Genomic DNA, 25,900 nt, shown 5'->3' with positions numbered 1-25,900 from the left:
GAAAATTGATTACAAAAAATCCGCAATAAATTGGACTGTAGTAATATCCCTCGTATTATGATATTTTCTGAGTTAATAAAAACCACATTTTTAATCATAACAAATCGAACAATATTTTATTACTTCTTAGTTTCTTTAAATTGTATTATTTTAGCATAATTTATAAAATTTATGCGAAAACTCTTAAACAAATGTAAATTATAACACATTTGATGAACGTCTAGCAAACATTTTGAAAATGAACCAAAGAATACACCGTTATATTCTCACACTAACCCAGTTATAACAATTTCCAATAACATTCTATAAAACTCTACTCTATATTCTTCTTTTTCTATTTATAACATTTTCTTTTTGTTAACATCTTCTTTACAGCATTTTCTGTTACTGCTTTTAGCTCAAACTCAAACTTGGTCTGATTATAATATGACACAACACTTTATTATTTATACTGTACTTTAACTTAATAAAAAATGAAAAAGAGTTTCTTTTTTTCAAACTATTTAATGCTAAATTACCGAAACATAAAGCAAAGATTTAATTTGTCAAACAACAATTTTTCTACAATTAAAGTATTAAACAACTGTTATATGTAACAGAAGAAAAGAATTTAACTTTATTTTTATTTATTTTTTTTTGGTAAATTTAACTTTGAAAACTTTGTTGGGATCTCAACAAACACTTGGCTTTTAGATTGTTAAGAACTGAAAAGTACTTTTTGTGAACAAAAAAAAAATTTAAAGAGTAAAGAAATAAAATAAAAATTGGGTAGCAAAACAGTTATATTTTTGTTGAAATTTGATGAAAGATATACGAGAGTTTATAGGAATTTCAGTAAAAATATGCAAGAGTAAAGTATACATAAATTCTCAGTATTATATAGTGGGCATAGGTGACATAGAAAGTACTCTATATCTACTAAGAATGTCTTAAAAGTTTTTCAATTGAAAATTCCTAAGATTTTTCATAAATTGTGTGTAAAATGCCAACAAGTTTATAGCAACATCACTATATCACTTTCTCAACATTTATGCTGCTATAATTCTAAAACCCTGATTATAGCATCTGATTTTTCAATAAATTTAGAGCAAAATGACAACAAGCCAATGGCAGCAGGTTAATAGTAATGGTTAGACTGCTGCTATTGTTATTTAATTACTCTTAACTCCATTGGAAGCTGACATTCTCATATTTCTCTGACGATTATTAGATACCAATTAGATACTCTTTGACAGGTCTCAGATCGATTGTTAATGAATTGCTTCAGTATCGTTACAATTGTTTAGTTTTTGTAGATCTTCTAAGTAAAGAGGCGACTTGTTTTTGTGCGATTGCCAAGTATTCTATTTGGTGAGAGATCAATTACGTCTCCCGGGGCCATAAAGGCTCTTCCGAGCCATTTAGTTCTGTATATTGCCAGCATTGGGCAGTGAAGTTCACAAAACCTGCACTGTTCATTCTCAACGTTACCTAACATAAATTTGTGATACTTTAAATCACAATGTCCGGTGAATAATCCAGTAAGTATCCTCAAGTCACCCTTTCCGAACGAAAGCAAAGACTGGATTATACGTCTGGATAGGGTAATGAATCGTTTGGACTGTCTTAGTCCTGGTATATTACCCCAAAATCGGACAACTTCTGATTTAACCCAAGAACGAATACGTTCCATAGTGTATCCACGTGGGATGCCAAAGAACGGTTCAGGACTTATAAATGAGCTTCAAGCGCCCTGTTGGCAAGACAATCAGCCCGCTCATTGCCAGCGCGACCTTCATGTCCAGGTACCCAGCACAATGAAAGTTCATTGTGTGTGCCGAGTTCATTCAATAATGTCCAGCAGTCCATAAGAACACCAGACCTCTCTGTTTTTTAAAAAAACAAACACAAACTGCGAAGCAGTTTGCTTGTCTGCAGATACACCCAGAGTCTCTGGCGGGAATCGAACCCGCAACCCTCAGAGTAATAGTTCAGCACACTATCGACTGGTCTATCGGGGCACCCTCATATAATGATAATGCTCTAAGACTCTGACTGTCAGACATAACAAATATTCTATTATTCCTTAATCTCCTTCCTAAACATTCATTGAAGCATATAAGGATGGCGTAAATCTATTGATGGGAATGTACATATTGGGATACCTCTTTTGAAAATTGAGACCATAGGTACCAGCCCCAGTGTCACCATTAGCCTGTTTGGAACCATCAGTAAACCATACTTGATCGGCATTATTCTGCCACCATGTCTGATTTATAACCTCGTCCCTTTCAGGTATAAGGACCTTAAACTTCCTACTTAACACCAGAGTTGGTGGCAATACTAGGATAATTTTCAAAGATGCCTAGAATGCGCATGTACCCAACCAGATCTCCCGGCATTACGCGGGATTCTGAATGTACTCCTATAGGCATCCTCCATTACCAATAAATGTAAGGGTGGGATGTGTAGGATTGCACTCAGAGCATGAGTGGGACAGGTCCTCATGGACCCAGTAATAGAGACACATATGAGACGATATACCTTGTCAAGTAATGTATCATCTTCGGTTTTAACCCCCACGTTCTACCAAAACGTCGCTAGCAGGGATATATTGCCATAGTAGCTTTTTTGATAGTGTTATATAAATGAGAATTCCAAGTGAGAGTCCTTAGAAATCCCTATAGATGAGCCATTCAATGTAGGCTGTATGAGTCTAATAACTCTCCGTTTTGTAAATGGTACAAGAATTGTCTTGGCTGGTTTAAAGGTCAGGCCCCTTTCCAAGCATCACTTGGTGGTTATATTCAGAGCAGTCTGCATCCTTTCCGATATCGTTACGTCATCCCACCCAGTAACAGAGATTACTAACCATATGTGCGGAAACCTAAGTTGTTAAGTTCTTCCAGAAGTTCATCGATGCATATAGTTTCACAATAGAGGCGATAGTACGCCACCTTGTGGACATCAATTAGTTGCCCTAATAGTCTTCGATGATCGTCCTAAGTTCAACTTAATAACCCTGGATGACAGCATTTACAAAATCCATTTCCTTATACATTATATAAGGAACCCCTAGAACTTCTAAGTCAAGGGGCGAGTTGGTCACAAATTTCCCAGACGATTATTGGGCGTAATAATTTCAATGTTGGCATAAGTTGTGGTAATCGTATTTTCCTGCCAGGCTAGTTTAATTTTGACTTCATTCTGATTTGAAACCAGCAGACAGCTAGGACCAGTTTTTTTAATATGTTACAGTCCCTCTAACAAACTGAATCCTCCTAATTTTTTACTGAAAGTTATGAAAATAAAAATGTTTTAAGAGTTGAATAACAAAATAAAGAAAAACAAAACTTTATTATGTATTTATTTTACGGTTTATTATTATAATTTTTATATATTCTTTCTGACGAGTGTTCTCATACTTCTCATTCAGCTAAAGAAATGTTTAAGTATTATTTTTCCCCAAAAAAAAAATAAAATATATATTACAAACATAATAAAAATTCTTTATTTAAGTAAAACAATATGCTCATTCACATATAAAAACTGCTCGTTTCACATCTTATACTCATTTTAGTTTTACTTGAATTCACGTACGTGATGATTTTAAAATATGTCGAACTTTTTTTTTTACGATTACCAAGAAATAAAAACAAAAGAAATAAATATATGAAAATAAAGTAAAAAAGATATATTGTAATGTTGGTGGTTAGTTAACATTTTTTTTTAGTTTGGTTTAACTTTGATTTAGTTTCAAAATTGCTGGGGTTTATTAAATGTAAGATAATAATTTAATGTAATAATAAATATATGAAAATTTTAAAGTATTAAATACTGGGCCTGGGCTACAGAACTTAGATAAATACACATAGATCGAAAACTCTCTTGTCAAAAACCTAACTCAGTTGTCAAAATTCTAATTGGTGAGAATTTATTAGTAAAATCAACTATGTGAAAACAAAAACATCACTCGTACGTGTGATTACTTTGAGTCAATTTTTGTTTTGAGATTTTTTCTAGTTTCAGCTCTATGCATATTTCTCTATGCTACAGAATTAAAAATATTTAAAAATATTTAATTTTTAGATTATAGGCCTTGTTGAGTACAAATTAATAATGATTTGAAATCAAAAAATGTCAAACATTTGCGAACGATTTGATAACCATTTGAGAATAATAGAATTCTCAACAAGAACGGAAGTTTATTCTCAATTTGAGAAATAATTTTATTCTTAAATGGTTCTGTTCAATACAAGAAGATATAAGTTTGAATTGAACAAAAGTCCACCAAGTAAAGGCCCAGATAGGGCTACTAGAAAATGTAAGTGGCAAATGGTTTAAATTTTAGAGCATGTGATTAATCTCATATTAGATTGAATATTGATTGTTTGCCCGATTTCGCTCTGAAAAAGACTCGTTATCGGTCGAACTCTTATAATTCATAAATTTTCTAACACTTTTTTTGTTTAAATATAATAAAAGTATAACTCTATCTCAAGTGCTGTCTGGCGCCATAATTTTTTTACGTTTTTACTTTTTGAATTCTTATTTTTTATCAGCAAATGTTACACCATGACTATTAATAATTTATTAAGAATGTAACAAATTTTAAGGCATTAATAATTATAACGATTACAAGTAGAACGAATACATTTGTTTCGATAAAACGAAATAGGTGTCGTTGTAAATGATAACAGCTAGACAATTTTATAATTAGAAATTTAAAAGTAAAGTGTTGAAATGGTAACACACATCTGAAGAGTAAAGTTTTGTTTTACCATGCTCTGGGATAGGTTCCCAAGAGAAATCTAACAATCAGACAGTTGAGAGATGTCTCTACTAAATAATGAGAGTAAAATTATCGTACGCCTACGACTAATAGTCGATCATATTCAAATGATCAGTCTAATACTATTCGAATAAACAAAGATTGGAGAGTGGTTACAGTGATTTAAGTCGGCCTAAATGTCTCCGCTAAGATCTCCATAACTAGTTTCTTTCATTGCAAAAAGTGTACCCAGGTGGGGCGTATGTCCCGCATTTGGAAGTACTTCTCTAGTATAAACCATATTTGACATCCTAAATGTACTTTAACGAGGACGTATGTGTCTTCATATAATTACATTTTTATTATATATTTTTTTTAATTTATTAATTTTCTCTTAATTCTTGTTTAGAATTTTTATTAGCTAATTTCACAAGCCAAACAGTTTACAACTCTCACTGTACTGTACACTAGGTATCAAAAACTTTTTAATATCAAACAAAAAAAAATTAAAATTGAAATGAAACTGAAACCGAAAGTGAAAGTAATTGTATTTGTATTTGTTGCACATTAAATTTAGGTCAAATTTAAATATTTTTAACACATAATAAAATGTTTATTTTTTCTTTGTCTTAATAATAGTTTTAAAACTTTTTAAATAAATTTAAATTTATTTACAAAAACTACGCATAAAATTAGTAAAAACAAAATGTAAATAAGGGTATTTTACATGTTTTTTTGTTATTGAATTCGACACAAATTTAAGACAAACTACGACTACTGGTGGCTACTGTCAAACGACGTCAAACCTTTTTTTCTTCTTTTTTTTTTCTTTTTTTTTTTGTTACCTAGCAACAAGGTAAACTTTGAAATAAAGACAAAAAAACTAGTTACTATTTTGTTTGAAATGAAACATAGTTAGACAGACAGCCAGCCAGACTGCATAGAGTAACTGAAAAAAGGTAACAAAGTAAATTCAAATAACCCAAAATTTATGCGTGAGTTTTTAAACGTATGTCAGGTCTGTCTGTCTACCTCGAAAATGTTTCATAGAAAACTGTTTAAAAACAAAAAGAGTAAAAAAACTACATTTACATGTACACATAATTTATAAAAAAGTAGTACAAAAAAGTTACATATTCACATAATAAAATTATAATAATACCACGAATTATAGTTGTTCACATACATTTACATGAGTTTTGCTTAAAAAAAATGTTGAATTAAAATATGATTCGCTAAGGTTAATACGAATTATAAATACTCTTCTTTCTGAATTTGTCAACATCTTAAAGGAGAAAACAATACAAGAACTTTTTGGCTTGTTAGAAAATGTCGGGTTTCAAAACTGGGTATGGCTGACCTAAGATTGGAATGTCTGTGTGAATTCTTCCTGCAAGATCTATCTGGGTCAGATATGTTTAAATAATTTCCTTCTGACTCTCTCTAGCCAGGTATCATGGAGAACGGTACCCATGGAGGACGCTCATCTCTCATTTATATTAATACACATTCATACATAATACACATTCTTCCAGTCGATCGAGCTCATCCATTTGAGTTCGATCGCACAATATATTTTAGACTAAACTCGTTATTTTGATCTACTCAGAGAAAACAGATTCGTGATAGCAACCGAATTTGTTGCCAATCGAATGATTCTACCTTAGTGACCGAATTTTATAGTTGTGTCTAAAAAAATTTAAAAGGGTTAACAAAATTTTGACTGCCTTAACCGAAATTCTTAATTGTCAACTGACTTTCTGTTGATAGAACCGAAAAATTCTATGTGTGCAACCGAATCATTCGATTAGCAACAAATTCGGTTGCTATCACGAATCAGTTTTCTCTGTGTAGGAAGGTTATAATGAATTGTCAAAATTATAATTCTCAAAAAAATAATAAAGAAAAACTAGCAGGAATGTAGAAAAAATATGTAAAGGAAACATTTTATTTGTACGACCCCAAATTTGCCTTCCCCAGACCACTTGAGTCGGTTCGGTAATGGCGCAAATCATCCACGTGCTATTGTAAATGTGGTCCTCGGTAACAGACCAGTCATACATTTCAACCAGATCAGTTGCGACTAACGGAGAGTTAACCGGGGTCTCAAGAATTTAAAACTTAACGAATACTACCTACCAATTATTTTAGCGATACATTTGCAAAACAAAATCCTTCGAGAAAACATCCAAAAGAGTCGAAATTTGTACCGTACTATCTATATTGGTGACCTGATCCAAACGAACTTAGTCAGTTTGGATTCAATGGCACCGCATTCCGTTACTATGGATACTAACAATTTGTCTTTAACTACCTCATTAAATGATCTTCTTGTGGATGACGCTGGAACTGGTCCAGGAGTGGTCGACTCATTCTGAGCTAAATAACTTTTGAGCTGCTGTCTGTATGGGAAGAGCTTGGTACGGAATCCTTATAATTAAGGTAATCATCTACCTCAGCCAAAAAAAATCAGGTTATTGGGTGTATGACTCTTTTGAATGCGGTCATTTGAAGGGTACATATCTGTCTTTTATTTGGCTTGGAAAATGTCGAATTTTGTGACAACAAAGCGTCACTTCTTTGCTTTATTTCTTTAATTTGCAAAAAAAAGTGCCGCTGAAGCACACCGATTGCTCACCAAAGATTATGGTGATTGTGATCCATCGATTTCAACGTGCAAGAGATCGTTTGAAATCGCCCAGGACAACCAAAATAGTTTGAAGTCCAAGAATTGGAGCCATTACTTCATGAGCATTGTTAACAAACTAAACAATCACCCCTATCGGCAATAACATGTGAAATTTTGTTCCCATGAAATATCCATTTCCCTCGAAGGGAAAATTGCTATCGGGAATATCACGATGAACTTTACATTCACAATAGTTGATTTTGTTCGTAACAGCTGTTTATTGTTTACAAAATTCCATCTAAAAATTTCACAACAAGGGGAATTTTTTCACGTGAACAAAGTTGATGAACGAAAAAAGGAAAAGAGAAAATATTTCATGTAAAATATTAATTCGCGATAGAAGTGAATAACTTGCAAAATCATTCGTCTAAAATCAAGCAACAATTTGCAATCGTTTGCGAGCAGCAGGATTCGTTTAAAATCAGGAAAATTAGGTACCATACGAATGACATTGAAAGACGATTTTGCATGTCCGAAATGCAGTTTGAACGCTATAAAAGAAAATAATTTTTGCACAGAATCATTACTTGCGATGAAAAATGTATACATTGCGATAACCCGAATCGTAAGAGATCGTAAGGTAATGCTTTGTATTTGATGGGACCAAAAGGATCCTATCTATTATGTGCTGCTAAAACCTGACCAGACCATCACAGGGAACATCTACTGAACGCAACTGATTCGTTTGATGCGATCATTAATTGAAAAGCGGGCAGACATGAAACTATAATATTCCATCATGACAATACTCAGAAACATGATGCAATACATGTTAAAAACTATTTAGAATGTAGTGGTTGGGAAGTTTTACCTCACGCGCTTTATAGTCCAGATCTTGCTCCGTCCGACTACTATTTGATTCGATCGAAGCATAACGCTCTCTCCTTCGTTCTTGGTCTCAAAAGATGAGCAGTTTTTTGGCTCAGAATCCACATGTAGCCACAAAGATGCTAACAATGTCCCATACTTTGAATAAATTTATATTGTACTAATGTTTCAAAATAAAAGCAAACAATTTTAAAAAATCCCGCATTTTTTTGCATTGTGGCCCCACTGTGTATAGTAGGGTGTATACAGTTGAATGCAAAACTGCAGTTAAACTCCAAAAATACCAGTTTATACCATAAACATTGAAAAAGCCCATAATGGAACAAGTTTTGCTGTGCGTACTTAAATAATCATAACTGTCTTTTTAAAATATGTGTAACAATCGACAGGTTGGACACATTAACGATGAATTTATGTTGATTTCGATTATTGTAAATTAACAAAAAAAAAACATTTACTATTTAATGAAGTGTGTAAGTGTGCGTTTAGTTTTTTTTTACTAATAATTTCATTAAATATTTTTGTAAGTGTACCAAGGTCAACAACAACAAAATAACACTGCTAAAATATGTATTTTAAATAAAAACATATGAAAGAGAGAGTTTAGATTTAGGCACTCTAAGAGAGAGAGAGTGAGTAGCAGAAACATTTTATAAACTAAAAATACACTGTAAGAAATCTAAAGAAATTAGATGATAACATGGTAATTAACTGAAATGATTAATAAATATTATTATTTTTATGATTTTTTTTTTCATTTTAATTACCCCATTTATTAAACAATTTATTTAAATTGTTTTAACAAATTTCTTTTTACTTACATATGTATATAAGTATATTTTATTGTTTTCATTTAAATTTCATTATCACAAGACAAATTATTACACGTGTTTTTTGTAATTGTATTATTTATTGTTTCTTATTAAACAAAAATTAGCTACAAAAACAATGTGTTCATAAATGTGCATATAAAAAAAATTATTAATGCGATTTAGAAATCCAACTATAATCATACTGATAATAGTTTGTATACGTTTTGGTTTTTTTATTTATTATTTTATTTATATTTTTTTGTTGTATTTGATGGCCATGACTGACATTGACGCCGGCGATATATTGCACATATTTTTTTTTTTTTTTGTTATTAGTTTCTCTCTATACAAGTATTACGGTTTAATTAATAAATTTTTGAAATGTTATAAATTTTTTTGATATTTGTATATAAAAGTATGTGTTTGTTACACTGAGAAAAATTGTGGGGTTTAATTGGAATACAATTTGAAGAAGATTTGCATTTATTTTTTCGTATTTCATCTTATTAGAAATAGGGAAAATAGTAACTTGTTCGACGTGACAATTTTAGGAAAGAACTTGAACCAGTTGTAAATTTTGTATTTTTTCCAAGGTTGGCTAACGATTCGAAACTGTTAAAAGGAATTTTTTCTGATTTTTAGCATTTATTTGGAAACATTTGTACAATATAAATTTATTCAAAGTATTGGCCATTGTTAGCTATGACCTTTCCATCTTTCTGGCAACATATGGATTCCTAACCAAAAGAACTGTCCAAGAACGAATCAATCCAATTTCTGATACTATGAGGTGTATTCTGAAGTGAAGTGTATCCCAAAGAGAGCGTTCTTCATCAAATAGTAGTCGGACGGGGCAAGGTCTGGAATATAACCATCTAACCCGCAAGAATGCCTCAAGGCATGCATTACAAAACACCAATTATCTCAAAAAGTAATTATATATATATTTTTTAAATTTAACTGTGACTTTAGTTACAGATTTGTTAACATTTCCCTCGAAGGTCGAAATGCATTCTGACTTTTAGGTTTTGTTCTGTCATCTGTTTTGTGAGTAAAGCAACATGTAGGCGAGCATTGTCATGATGGAATATTTCGGTTTCATTCTGTGCGTTTTTCGGCCAATGCTCACTTCAAACGAATATGTTGTGTGTTCGGTACAGGTTTCCTGTGATGGTCAGGTCAGATTTCAGCAGCTCCCACCAAATACAGAGCATTACCTTAGCGCCATAGATATTTGGCTTTGGTATCGATTCGGCTAGTTATCCGGTCTCTTACGATTCGGATTATCGTAATGGATCCATTTTTCATCGCAAAAAAGTACTTTTTGAAAATTTAAAAATTTTGGGAAATTGATTTTTTCTACAAGATTTCAACCAAAATATTATAAAAATACCAAAAAATCAATTTGTAAAAAAATTCGAAAAAGTACCTTTTGTTTTGCGGCTCCTTATATAAGTTATTAAAAACAAAAAACCGCGTTCAAAAGATACGCCATCTATTGTGAACAGTGATGTTAAATTGTTTTTATTTGATTTGAAATAATAGTAGCAAATACAGCTATGGCGTGGCCTCTTATTTTATACCAAAAACTTTTACTTTTATTTCAAGTTTATCAATTTAAAATTCACAATGAAATGAAAATTATTAAATATTATATATATAAAAAAGCAACTATTTATTAAAATAATTCAACCGGCATAATTCTGCAAACGACACAATTTATTATACATTTTATATACATACAAGCACACTTGATAGTTTATTTAAAAATGTAATAATTTTAATATCAATAGGGTATTGAAAAAAAAACACACAGAATAGCGACAATACAACAAAAGCCTGTCAACACTTTCGATTATTTTAATTGTTATTTTTAAAATTGTATTTATATAAACAAAAAAATACAATCAGAAACGATACAATAAACTTAACTATGTGTTGATAAAAAAATATACCAAAACAAAAATATTAAAAACTTTACAGTATAGTGCATTCATCGAGATAATTTTGAATTTAAATGAATGCAATCATACATACAAACCTTAATAAAAACTATTTTTTAAAATCATTTTAATTAAAAAACGCCTCCACTTTAAATCAATAAATAAACAAGCAAATTTATTTCAAACATAAATAAAATTTCTCTTAAAATATTAACTAACTTTCCAAAATTTAACATTTAATTTTTACAACTTATTTATTTATTAGGGGGATATTAACACAGATTTTAACCCCCTACTGTCAATTATGATTATTTTTCTTGAAACAAAAAAAAAATAATAAAAGTTTGCTTGTTTTTCCCCCCAAAAATTGTGCAATAAATATTATCTTCAACAACATCAACCATCATCTAACCCATGTTGTAGATGTCGATCAATCAGTCGTCAATTTTAGCAAATCAAAAAAAAACCATCATATCAATCCGATTAAATGACCAAACAGAAACGTTACTCTACAACTTACGCTCATTTCAAAAGCAATTTTTTTGTTTTGTTCAGCTATCAAAGTCCAAACTTTATGTACAGTAGCTACAGCTATAGCCAATTGTCTTTTTTGAATTTATAATAAATTTAGCTGTCTACAAACATTGTATGTCGTCACTTGAAACATCATCACCACCACCATTATCAGCAACATCAATATCATCATCATTATCGCAGTCGTAATGAAAACCAAACTCCACAAAAATTGCATTATTCTGTTTTTGACTAAGGTCTGGGTTAATTAATCATTTTGTATATGTTGTCCATATCTGATTTATTTGAAATAATATCCAACTTCATTCACGGCTTAGGTATATTTGGGTAATGTGATACGTTGGTAACATTATATTAATTGAAATGATCTTTAGAAACTAAAGCATGAAAACAGAAGCTCTCTTGTTCAATTTGGCAGTGAAAACAACAGATATACATGTAATCAAAATTTGTTTTTCAAGTTTTCATCAAGATCAAGCATTTTGAAACATTAGTTTTGGTAAATTGGAGTTTTTCATAGATCACTATATACTAAATCAACCAAAAATATCATGGGATTCCAGTTTGGGTTCCTTATCATTGCTGATGGTAAGTCGGCAGAATTGAAAAGATACAACACCACATTCCCGTGATTTTGTTCACAAACCCGTGGTAAAGGTTAGCTTAGGTTATAAAGGCAGCTAGTATCAACCAGCTCACTTGGGTCCATGAATTGGTCCCTTTGTGTTACCCTAAGGATCATGCTCAGGACCTCAAGAGGTCCTTCACATGTAAGAACTGGGTTCAATGTCGAACCAACCTGACGCACGAATGAACGAATCCATCCTTCTGACACCCAGAGTTCATAGATCCCCTAGGCCCTGCAAGAATGGACTACCTATTGTCGCAGTCCGAACCCCTGCTAGGACAGGGCAAAGACATAGGAGATGTTCTACCGTCTCATCCTCGTCCTCATCATGGCAATTCCTACAGAAGTCATTAAATGGAGTATTCAGTCTCCTATCAAGCAGTGCCCCGTGAGCACGGATATCAGAGCTCGTAGCCTAGCCCGAGGTAGCCCTGTGAGGGACATTGACCTATGATGGTCAAAAACGGGCCATGTGAGTTTTGATATCGAGCAATTTGTCAGATTAGACCATCTGAGCTGAGCACACTCAAATAATTTACGCTGTATAATTACTTACAGCAAGATAGCGGTAAACCGACCATATGATCGATCTCATCAGCTTGTAGACGTGAGCCTCTTTTGGCCAGTTCATCCGCAATAGCATTGCCAGGTACACCAGAGTGACCAGGCACCCAGAATAACTCCAGGTTAGAATGTTTCGCCATCTCGTTAAAAGATACCCGGCATTCATGTACCAATCTGTATGTCGAGTAGACGCCATATAGGGATTTGATAGCAGGCTTACTGTCGGTACAGATTCGGATATTCACACCAAATAGCCTATAGTACTTCATCCAGTGTACCGCCTTTTTAATCGCTGAAATCTCAGCTTGAATTGACCCGTGGTAAAAGATGTGTTAATTCTCTAAACATCTTCATGATTCGCATCAAAAACCAGGCTAAGAGAGTAATCCCTTGTAACAAGTTTATACACCACAGGCTTCACGTTACTTCTCGAAGGTTTCCATTAAAAATAAATCTGGAACCTTAGTACCAGATGGGCTAAGTCTCCGGTCAGACACAACAACGGGTGCAGGACAATGGAAAATCATAAATCGCCAAGAATATTTTCGAGAAAATCGATCAAGTCTACAAGAGCTATACTGTTGCTCATTTTTTACACTGTAACAAGGTTAATTTCCGACATTTTAAAAGAATAATACCTCTATGTTAGCAACGATTATATGCACAGAGAAAACAGTTTTGGTTGTGATAGGCGAATTTGTATCTAATCGAATCATTTAGTCTTAATGACCGAATTTGTTTGGTGTCGCTGACAAATTTAAGTTGGGGTGATTAAATTTGAGATATTTCAATCGTAATTCTTTTTTCTCAACTGACTTTCTTTAGCTAGAACATAAAAAAAATATAATCGAATCATTCGATTGGTTACAAATCGAATCTGTTTTCACTGTATTGTAATCAATGCCGTCCTTTTAGTTGGCAAGTATTTTATACAGATTTGAAGACTTTGTCATTCATTTAGTCGTTTCACAGAAGACATCAAGATCTTGTCAGTAACATCTCACCATTCGAAGACATTCAGCCAATTATCGCTCATCCTGTCATCATTACAATTAATATAAACACCATTTAAGACTATGTCATTCGTATTGTCGTCAAAAGTGTTTGACAGAATACCACATTTAGAATATTACACAGATCTTGTGCCAAAATATTTGTATAAAAGACTTACAGATTTTGTTCATCTAGTCATTAACGAAGATTTCGTTTAGATCGTCGTTAAAGTGCAAATTCAAAAATCTCTCTTACATTAATTGTCAAAAACAAAGTCGCTTAAAATTAAGTTAGCGCCGCTCTTGTAAGTTATCGGTTTCTCGGACATTCTTTTTGAGAATTACCAGAGTCTAGGGTTTTTTCACATAGACTTGTGACTTCAAAAAACCTCACTACTAATAGGCAAAACTAGACATTAGGTGAACCTGATGCGGTAGTATCGTTCTTCTTGCAACCTCCACTCCTTATTAAACAAATGTGTGCAATTAAAGCTGATTAAGCAATCACAGTTACCGTGTTATCTACGCAGTGACTTTGAGTGGATATAATGGCTCTTCGTGAATAAAAAGTAGATTCTCAGAGCCCCAGATGCTTAAATTTGGTTGTATATTAAACAGTATAGAGTTTCGAGTATTCTGTGTCTATTAAGGATTTCAGAATTTAGGATTTAAATTTTATTAACACTATCCGTGTTCTTTGGTTGGTCTAAAATCGATTGTTTGATTTCAAATCATTCCCAAAACATATCAACTAATTCTCAAATTGTGTTATTTTTACAAAATCTGCTTTTCTATACGTGTTCTTTGGTGGGCTTGAAATCGATCGTTTGATATCTAATCAATCCAAAAACATTTCAACCAATTCTGAACATGTTTTAATATTTTTGTTTTAACAAAATATTTCTAACAGTAAACAGCTTTTAGTTTACTATTAACTGCATCAACTGCACTGGACGTAGAGTACTTGTAGATCGCTTTCAGTCAAACCTTCCTGCCATTGTTTTATTTTCTTTGTTTTGTTGAGTTTTTTTTTTCTTTTCAATTCATTTAAAAATCATAAATATTTTTGACATAGTGACCCATTAATACTTAAAATAAACATTTGTTTTTTTTTTCGTTCATATATTTAAGTATTTTTTTTAATTGTATACTTGTTGCATCTCTTTGTCAATATTAATAAAACACAAATTTTGTCATACACAAATTTTTTGTGCGGATATATAGATTTCACTGGATCCCTTTCTCCGCCTTAAACACCTCCCGCTGTTACCGCTTTTACTCTTCATTCATCTGGCTCATTATTGTAAATTTTTTTTTAGTTTTCTTTATTTTATTTTTAAGCAAATCATATTATTCATTTTTATGGCTGGTGTTTTTTGATTGTTTGTTATTTTTGTAATTAATTAATTACACAACCAGCAGCAGCACTCTCATTTACCCACACCCCACAGCCGCCTCTGCTTTTCAGATTTATTTTTTTTGCTTTTGCATCGTTTTGTTTTTCTTCTTCTGAAGATTTAATCACTGGCTGGCATGCAATTTTATTGTGATGGGTCATTTCATTTGAAAGTGAGATTTGTTGTGTGTAGCTGTGTGTGTGTGTTTTTTTTATTTTTAATTTTACGTAAATATTAAAACAGAAGGATATTATTTATATTTTGTACAATATAATCATCATCATGTTTTATATATGTATCTTGATTTATTTTTGTACCATAAAGAAAAACAAAACGAATTCATTTTATTTTATTTCTTTTCACTTTCATTTTGTTTCAAAGTGGTTTTTAATTAAATTTTCAAACAAAAAATTAAATAAAATGCAAGTTAAATATATATTTCAAGGTGAATTATGCCTGCCTGGGATCGTGGAAGCTGCGGTGCAGGTTTTTTGTGTTTATCTGATTTTATAATACATATTTGACATATTTTTTAATGCACTTGTAAAAATTTGTCATAAATCAGTGATGATTTTTGATAAAAATAAAAATGTTTTTTTTTTTCTTTTATTTTGTGTAAAATTTATTGCTTTAATTAGGATAATGTTGGAAGAAATTCTATTATCGAAAATCTATTATAGAATAATTATTGAGAAAAGTAATTAGTAATGTATAGTATTCGGCTTAATACTTGATAAGGATGACAGCAGACAAATGTCGCAAAGTATACTGAGATGACAATTTTGACATTTCAAAAAAGTTTGAATCAGTTCCTACAGCATTTCTGATGCATAAAATATAATATTTTTTATCACTAGTCTCGTGCAATAACATTATTTTGGTTCTAGTCTACTTACTTGCAGAAGTTTAAAAGTTTCCATTGTTTTGAAAACTTGAATGCTTAAAAACTCTTAAATTTACTTTATTTTAATAGAAAAATTTGAATTTATCTTAGAAATGTTGAAATATATATATAATATATATATATTTGGTAACTGAAATTTTTTAATTACAGAATATATTTTTCAATAAAAAGTTTCCATTGTATTGTCACTCATATTGTATTCAAGCAAACACATATTCAAGCTATTTATTTTATAGTTTATCATAGTTCAATTTACAAATTCATATATAAATTGTTATGCTCTTTTTTTAATAGCTTTAATAAATCTTTGATTTTCCCGATAAATTATTTCAATTCAATTACAAACATTTTCTCTTAACTGTTTTATTTTTTTGTATATAATTTTTAAACAATAACCTTTTTACAAACTAAAAGGAAATTAAATTCCAACTAGCACGTAACTTTATGGGGCGTGTTCCATATTAATAGCCAACTCTCCACATGCACATAACTTACTTAATTTAAAGCGCTTTGTTTTCATATGGCAGTCTATAAATATTACTACAATAAAGTGAATGAAAAACAAAAAAATAAAATAAAACTTATTTATTCTTATATTTTGCATTACATTGTTTATATATTTTTTTTAACAACAACAAATAATAACAATACTAATAAAAAATAAACGTAAAATGACGCAATTATTACAACATTAAATCACGTACTTTACACACAGACTTAACAAATTTTTTTTAAAAAAATATGATTTAAATTTATAATTATAATAATAATAGATTGTAATCATAAATTATTAAATTTTCTTAATTTTAAAAGATTTTTTTTAAAAAATTTAATTTGGATTTTTTTTTTCAAAATATTAAATCTTGTGCAGATATGTTATTTAGAGAACAAAGAATTTCAGAAATTTCTATAATTATTAAATAAAACAAATGTTATCTTTTGTAGAATTATTATTGTTTTCTCTTTTTTTTATAATAAATAGGGTGTTACACAAAGAGCTGACAGTTTTAGATAAAATTTGATTTAAAATAGAATTGAGTGTAAAATAAAAGAAATCACAGGAATTAAAAATCCAAATACTTCGCTAATATGGAATAATGTGTTAAATGTCAATTTGACAGAAATACCAATTAAATTTCATGTTTTTCATTATAACTCTAAAGGTAGGGTCACACATGACAAATATTTGACGAAAAAGACGCAACCACTAAATAAAATACATTTGAATTTTATTATTTATTTCAAAAACTTATTTTACTTAGGTTGATTGAAAACAAAAAAATTAGTTTTATTTTATTTGATGCTGTTTGATCTTACAAAACATTTGTAAGAAAAAAACACGTCAAACGAATTTGTGCTAAAAAAAGTGGTTATGGCTTTTTGAGCAAATATTTTCCATGTGTGACCGTACCTTAAGATGAATCTAAGATGCATCTATTTCTTCATCATATAATCTGGTTGGTAGACCTTGGAAACAGCGAACGTTGCTATTTACTTATTGGGTATCACAATGGGATCAGTTTTTAATGAACCCAAGTGAGCTGCTTGATAGTGGCTAACATAACATATTATAACTCTTCATAAAAGTTAAAATAGATTGTGGAAATAAATCGATTTTGCAGTATTTTATTACTCCACAATAAAAAAATTGTATATCTCCTCTTTCACTCGAGTTATTTCAATGAGTCCAATGTGAAACACTTCAACGATTAAAAATTTAGGGAATATGTAACCACAAAGAAACCAAATTAATCTTTTATCTGCCATTAACCACTTTAATTAAGATACCTCTGTATATATTCTAATCTATCCTGAAATTGCCTACCCAGTCACGTGATTCTGTGGCGTTGAAGCTCCAGACAATGCCTGATAACATGTTACTTCCTACAAAAGTCAGGAGTGCTGTTGCCTCATCTGCTAATTCTGGCTCTAATTGGATTGGCCTACATCTAGTACCAGTAGCACTCCGGCACCTGTAATTTTCAACCTGGATCACAAGGCCATTGAGACTGAAGTTCACTCTGACCATGTAGGATTGGTTACTCCTAAGCTGGATTTTCTACAATTTAGTTTCAGTGATCCCTCTCGCTCCTCCAAGCATAGCCCATAGAAAGCAAGCTCAACGCATTAGTACCAACACAGTCTAACTTTATACGGTTCAATTAACAAGTCCATGATTTTATTTACAGTCATGTATTCCATGCTGGACTATTAACATAGATGGTCACCGTGTTGCCTCAACACAAGATCTAAAACTTTCAAGACCACAAGAATTTCTGCCTGAAAGACACAACATTCATCCGGAAGTCTAAAAGATATCCCAGTATCCATCTGGGATGTCTTTTAGACTTCCGGATGAATGTTACCTTTTTCCATCTTAGATCCCGCCAGTAAATACTGAATAAGCCTTAGTGTAATCTAATGGAACTCCGAAGTTCCAAAGGCATATTTCAGGATAGGAAAATTGGCTTATTGATACCAATGTAAAATAGAAACATGGGAATTAATAATGGACTATGATGTCGGACAAGTGTCTACCTCTAGTACGACGACAGAAGTCCGTTCCTTTTCAAAAAATTGTCAATCATGTCTTTTAAATGACCCCAAAGAAAATAGTCCACGGCATTATATCACAAAAACAAGGCGGCCAATTGACATCGCCAAATCGAAAAGTTACGCGACCTCTTGGAGCCTTATTGCAAGAACCAAAGATCACTGATTAGTTGGTTTACATTACGGCATATGATTTTGTTGAAAAATGTTCTGTTTTTGTTCAGTTGTTTTAAAAAAAAATCTTTTTACTAAATAAATGTCAAATAATGACAGCTCAATTCTTGTCATTTCATCATTTTACCATTCCTTTGGTCTCAGTAGAGCTGACATTAAAATTACATACTCCTTAACCCCCTGTCTATACTTGACAAATATTCATCATAACAATAAATGTCATTTCTTGTCAAGACAAAGTTGTTTAAGCAAAAGCACTAACAATTTTATCATAACGAAGAAATAATACTAATAAATGGAGACTATACCTGATAATTTTTTTATTTAGACAACCATTTTGTAGTTTATCATGATAAAAATTTATCAGGTATAACCAGGGGGAAAGGATTCATTTGCGACAACTCCTTGATTATTGCAATATCGAAATTTTCAATTTGTGAATTTTGTAAATTCAACTTTTGAAAGATACTAATCGATTTTCCAAAATTTAAATCAATTTCAAGTGCTTTACTTTGCAGAAGAATTCAAAATATTCAAACATTTTAAGGGAAAATATGGACAAGATCTAGACGGCGAATTTTTTTATTTTTGGAGTTTCTCATTAGCATGAGTAGTGAATTATTTTGTATGCATATAGTTTGACATTCGCACGAAAAATCAGCACAAATTCTCAGTGCTACGGTTTATATACATTTTTCTGAAATGACAATATTTGCCCAACTCTCTCTAAGTTCTACAACTTCACATACACAAAGTATGTTCTTTAAAATTTGATTAACAAATTGCCAAAATTCAATAAAATATCTCACAATTAATGCTACAGCACCCTGTAGCTTTATTTCAACTACACATACGAGTGTTTTAGTCTTATTTTAAATAATTACTCATCATTCTTGAGAATATTATCTATTAATTGCTGGGCATATGATGATGATTGAAATATAAATATTAAATTTAATATTATTTGTTTGTTGTTTTTGTTGTATTTTCTCTACAACATGGAGTGCATTCTCTGCTGTGCTGTAAAGAACAACAGAAAACAAATAGCAACAACCACAACAACAAAAATTATCAAAATGTCAACAAAGGGCAATCCAGCCAACACAAAATCAAAGTCGACTCAAAAGTTGTTGTAAGCAGCACAAAGGAATATTAATAACTTTTTTTTGTTATTGTTCTTGTTTTTTATTTATTTTTTTTTTATTCCAAAGACCATCATCCATAAAAAACAAAAAATAAAATATAAAAAAATACAGAAATATTGAAACAACAAAGATTTAACAGAGATGTGAAGTTCAATTACCCTAAACTTAAATGTAAAAAAAAAATTAACAATTGCCCAAAATCTTTTTATATGTTCTCTGGTTTATTAAAAAAACAGCAACTGTTTACAATTTGTTTATATTTTTATGCAAATATTAAAAAATAAAATACCAACTGCCACAAAAGTTCATAAACAGCATGTAAATCCCTAGTAAAATCGTTTTTATTATTTGCCCAAAAAGAAATTATTTTGCATATAAAAATGTTTGATTGTTCATCAGCAAACTGTCTAAAAGGAAATACAAATATTAGTGAAAAAAATTTTTATTTTTAATTTTAAAATCAAATATCAGATCTTAAAAATGTAGCACCTTAACGAAAATAAAAAAATGCATCTTGATGAGTGTGTATTTCTTAAAATATCATATAAATTACATCAGAATATTTTTGGAATTTTGTAGAAATGAAAAAAAACTAAAATATGGAGAAAATAGAAGAGAGGATATGGAAATTTTCTAAAAGGAGATTTAAATTAGCTCCTATTATAAAATCTTTACTCAATCAGTATTGTGTCCAAACCTCATTCAATCCTTGTCAGAAGTTGTCAAAGAAGCTATACTCCGCCATAGAATCATCTTTTAGCGAATCCGTCAGAAAATTTATTTTAAAAAATTTCTACACCAACATAAAATTGTTAGATTTACCGGCTAGGTAAATTTTGCAATTTTGTATGGTTAAATGAAAAAAAAATCGCCAGATCTAGCCGGAAAATAGCTAATTGTCATAAAACTCAATACTAAAACCATACAGAAACATAGGGAGAAACTAGAAAATTTACTCAAAATAATCACTCATACAAGTGTTGTTTTTGTTTTTTTACTAATACATTATCGCCACTTAGGTTTTTGACAACTGAGTTAGGTCTTTGAAAAGAGAGTTTCCGATCTATGTGTTTTTATCTATGACAAAAACTTTATGCCCATATTATGAACTTTATGACAGTGACAAAATCAAATAATTCTTCTTCGTCCTTATCAAAATCTTACTCATATTAGCATAAGGCCGTTCACAATCCAATATAGTGTATTTCCTTATTGTTCTACAATATAAATTTCTAAATAAAATGTTAAAGTATCTGGTTCGAAGGACCAAATATTGACAATACCTTTATCTCAATGCCATACATTTCTAAATAAATTGTTAAAGTATATTTGGTGGATGAAAACTATGGAATCCGAAGTGTATGTTTTTAAGTCACTAAAATCTTAATTCAAAATTACAAATTTCAGCAATTCATTCAATACAACCATCCCCAACAAATTCAAATTTTATTTGAAAATAATTGTTGAATTAATTCATTCAAAATAAAATTCATTCAACCTTTTTGGGCAGGTTTTTGACTTGAAGATCAAATGTCAGTTAATAATAAGATTAGTTAGTCTAAAAATAATTCTAATCTAACATTAATCCACTTTGCTGTTTTTGGTTTCTTGTTTAAACTTCGCAGTATTGTCAAACACAACGACAGAAAATGTCTCATTTTTTTTATCAAATCTGTGAGTAATTTATTAATAAGAATTAAATCAATTCGTTAAATTAGTTTTGAATCCTTAACAAAATGATTTGAAAAATTAAAAACATTGTCTATGCCTATTAGTAATTGATTTTAATTAAATCATTCAATAAACATTAATTTGAAAATTAAGCTTTTGTTTGTAAAATGAATAGGAATCGCAGGGGTAATGGATTCATTTAGGATTTTTGTCATCGTCCTGTAAGATGATTACGAACACCTCAGCAGTTGAATCAACCAACACCCATTTAGGTGGATGGGATAATCGTTTCAATTCAGGTTATTGATTCATTAACAAATTACAACTGTTAAATAAAAAAACCTTAAAAATCTTTTAAAAATTCTGAAACTTTTTCGAAAATTTCCCTCAAATAGCAAACCAAATTAAATATTTTCTTTTTAAACAATTTATACATTGTAAATATAATAAAAAAACAATGCGTTTGCCCGCATACGCTTGTGTTTATATTGTGTTTTATTAATAATAATAATAAAAAATACGTTACGTATTTAAAATGACATTGACATTGACCCACCTACGCCGCGTTACCAACGCTTGTTTTTATTAGTGTTTCTGTTATGACTCTCCCTCTATAATCAAGAATTTTTGCTGCTGAAGTGTAAACAATGTAATGCAATTTTTTGTTTTATTATTTTATTTATTATAAATTGTATATTTTTCACTCTCTCCTTTATCCAATTTACATCTATATTAAATGCAATAACAGCAAACTACTACCACTAATACCAACTTAATTTTTCTCAATTTTTCAAGCATGTCAACGCGAAAAATTCATTCATTCCTCCTGTCACACTTAATTAAAAGCTCATACTTATATAGTAAATGCACATGTACATATGTAAATATTCATTTATATAATGTATATAATTTCTTTATTTTATTTTTTTTAATATAGCACCGTGCTAGACTGATTGTTTGGTTGTAGAAATTACATAATTCTATAGTTTATATAAAAATGTGGCGCCATTTAAATTGAAACATTTACACACTTTTATACTTACTCAATGACTTGATGATGACGTTTTTGCAATATTATTATTTAGCACTTTTATAAATGAGTTTGTCACAGCAACGTATTTGAGCATATGGTCATGGAGACATTAAGTCTAAGGATTTAAAGAGTTGAAAAATTAAAAAGTTTTAAATGTTTTCTTTAGATAGTAGTTTAACAGCTCGTAATATTTTTAAAATCATTATTGAAATATTTATTGCAGTTCTAATAGTTTTTGTTTTTGAAATTTTAGGGACTAATGTGATTTCGCTAAAGTAAAATTTGAATTGCATACTTTTAGGCTTTTCAATTTAAACTATTTTTTTTCTTAAATGAAAAAATCTTTTTATTGATTTTAATCTAAATTAATGTTTATCTTTTTCTGTTTTTAGGCTCAACGTCCTGAGAATACAGTGATGCAAGCTCTCGAATCGCTAAATGACTCACAAGTCAATGATTTCCTTAGTGGCAAAACACCCTTGAATCTTAGTATGCGTTTGGGCGATCACATGATGCTAATACAACTGCAGCTGAGTACTGTTAATCCCGTTAATGGTGTAGCTCACAATGGAGCCAACTGCAGCAGTTCCTCGTCACGACAACGCCACCATCACCATCATCATCGTAGCAGTCGAACGTCTGCCACAGCATCGACAGCAACACAAACTGCAGGCACACCAGCGTCAGCGTCAAATTTTAGCCATCATCATCATCACCACCACCATCATCATCATGGCTCCAATACAACAGCCGTGGCTGGATCTGCAGCAACCACTACCCTACCAGCAACCGCAGTGTCCGTGGCGACAACAGCACAAAATGTTACAGCGGTACGAAAATTAGAATTGGATACAACCTGTCAGACACCTCGTAACACTAGCAACACCTCAACATTAATAGCACCACACTCAAGCAGAACAGCTGCGACCACAAATGGTGCGGCGTCCTCTTCGTCGTCGATGTCTACCACTACAGTAACTAAAAATTCGGATTTAAGTTCATTTTTAAGCAAACGTGACTATGAAAGTCTTCAAAATATTGTGAAAAGCATTGCAATGGCTCAACCATCACGTTTAGTACAACAATCAATCACCACATCTAATACAGGGGCTCATTCTTTGTCATCCTCTTCGACCACAGTACCACCAACCTCGGCTTCTAGTACCACCAGTGTACCCGTAGTAACAGCACCCACATTTCATGCTCCTTCAGAGGCAGTCTTATTAGAACAATCTCCCATTAAATCTTTATCGAACCTAGTATCCAGTCCCATAAAAACAACAGCCATTAAAAACATTCCCAATATATCGAATAATAGCAACAGTTCCTCTTCAAACAATAGTGTAGCCATTGGACCCCATACAGCCTCGATTTCAGCTGTTTCAGCCTCCATTTCAAATGCTTCAGCTGCAGCTGCCAACTCAGCCATGTGTCAAGATCCTATAGCAGCTAAACTGACTTCATGTTTGTGTACTAGACTAAATGGTGGCCTGGCAGCGGTCAATAATATACCGCATTCTTCGGCTAAGCAATGTATGGAAACCGCTTGCAATTCCCAGCAACAACAGACACCGATAACACAGCACCATCATCTTCAGCAGCAACTGCAACCACATGCAACTCGTACTAGCACTAGCACCATTATGACCAGCACTCCCAACTATAAAGCAACTTTAACACCAGGCTCCATAATAGCTTCCCTAAATGGTGCAACGAATTCCTCTTCATCCTCATCAAGATCTTCCTCATCTTTGCATAAGACCGCTCACAATCCAATATCACGTAAACATCGTCATCATCATCACCACCATCATCATCACCATCATTACCATCATCCTGCAGCAGTACAACAGCTAAGTAATGGCACCAATCAGAAAATGATTACCAACACCTCGACACCCATTAAAGTTGTGGCCAACGATAGTGGTTTCAATTCCGGTGATGATTCCTCATTAAATGCATCTTCAGCTAAATCATCTTCAACATCCCCTAGCATCACTACTAGCAACATTAGTCAAACGCCGATCAGCAACCCCAGCAACACTACTCCGGTAGTAGTGACACCTTTAGCTACCTCCACCTCTTCGTCGGCAGCTTCTAATAATGCAAATACACCAGCAATTGCAACTGCAACAACTACAGCTACACCTATCGAACTCGATGATTCTGGCATTGTTTCCGATTCTCGCACTCTGGCTGAGGCTTCGCGCAATCTAACACAAACCTTGCGTAAACTATCCAAAGAAGTATTCACCAATAAGATTGATTTTTCGGCCAGCGAAGAAACTCCCCGCAAGAGCGGTTCGGGCGCTGTCATCGAATCGATGAAGAATCATGGTAAAGGCATATATTCGGGCACATTTTCGGGTACTTTAAATCCAGCTCTGCAGGACAGATATGGTCGTCCGAAACGGGATATATCGACTGTTATACACATTCTAAATGATCTGTTGAGTGCTACACCACAATATCATCGTGGTGCTCGTATAAGTTTTGAGGCTCCTTCTACTTCGGCAGCGGCTGCAGCATCGGTAGCGGCTGCTAGTGGTTCCACTGGCACCGTGCATCACAGTTCCAGAAGTAAACATGTAAGTATATTTTGGTTTATTCATTTTTGAGTTTAATTGGTTAGGAATAATTTAGTTTTAAAGCATTTCAAACATTGTTGTACATTCTAGTACAAATGAAAAATGTATTTACAATTTTATAAAATATTTCTATGCTAAATCTGTACGATTAAAAAATCGAAATACATTTAGTGACTCAGTGTTTTGTTGAAAAGCTCCTATTTGTTATTACTGCATCACAGTGTTGATGCATTGAAGCAATTATAGATTCAATCGTCTCCTTTAAAGTATTTTGGCATTTCATTATAACCGCATCTGATGAAGGTGGTATAATTTTGATTCCGTATTTTACGATCTACGATTTTCTCCCATAGGTTTTCTATGAAATTGAGATCTAAGGATGGGACAGGACAGGACAGTTCTCATCACTTCTTTAAAGAGTCGGTTACAACCCTAGTTGTATGTTTGGGTCATTGTTCAATCACTTATTTTAGCAGATTGATGGAGAGCCAAATAATATCAATAATATATTTATTTCCTTTCCAAAAAACCCACTTATCTGTCTTTCATTGCCACTAAAGGTAAAATATGACAATTTGTTCCAAATAGTTTTTCAAGGTAGTTGTTCTTTTGTTAACATTTTGACTAACAGCCATGATGTAATTCAGTCCTGAAAATCCTATAGCTCAAGTATTTTTTCTATGGTCACCATCAAA

At 31.7% G+C, this 25,900-nt stretch overlaps 1 protein-coding gene across 1 annotated transcript in view; it reads left to right on the top strand.

Annotated features, from left to right (window-relative positions):
- stx (stuxnet) overlaps positions 1-25,900 on the top strand; it is a 125,701-nt gene that overhangs the window by 98,276 nt on the left and 1,525 nt on the right. Inside the window, exon 3 of the mRNA XM_065510079.1 lies at positions 23,010-25,205. Within this exon, the coding sequence (XP_065366151.1) occupies positions 23,010-25,205 (2,196 nt within the window). The remainder of the gene's footprint in view (positions 1-23,009; positions 25,206-25,900) is intronic.

Source organism: Calliphora vicina, chromosome 4, assembly GCF_958450345.1.
Source record: "Calliphora vicina chromosome 4, idCalVici1.1, whole genome shotgun sequence".
Taxonomy (NCBI): domain Eukaryota; kingdom Metazoa; phylum Arthropoda; class Insecta; order Diptera; family Calliphoridae; genus Calliphora; species Calliphora vicina.
Note: the sequence above shows the minus strand (reverse complement) of the source record. Positions and strands in the feature narration are given on the sequence as shown.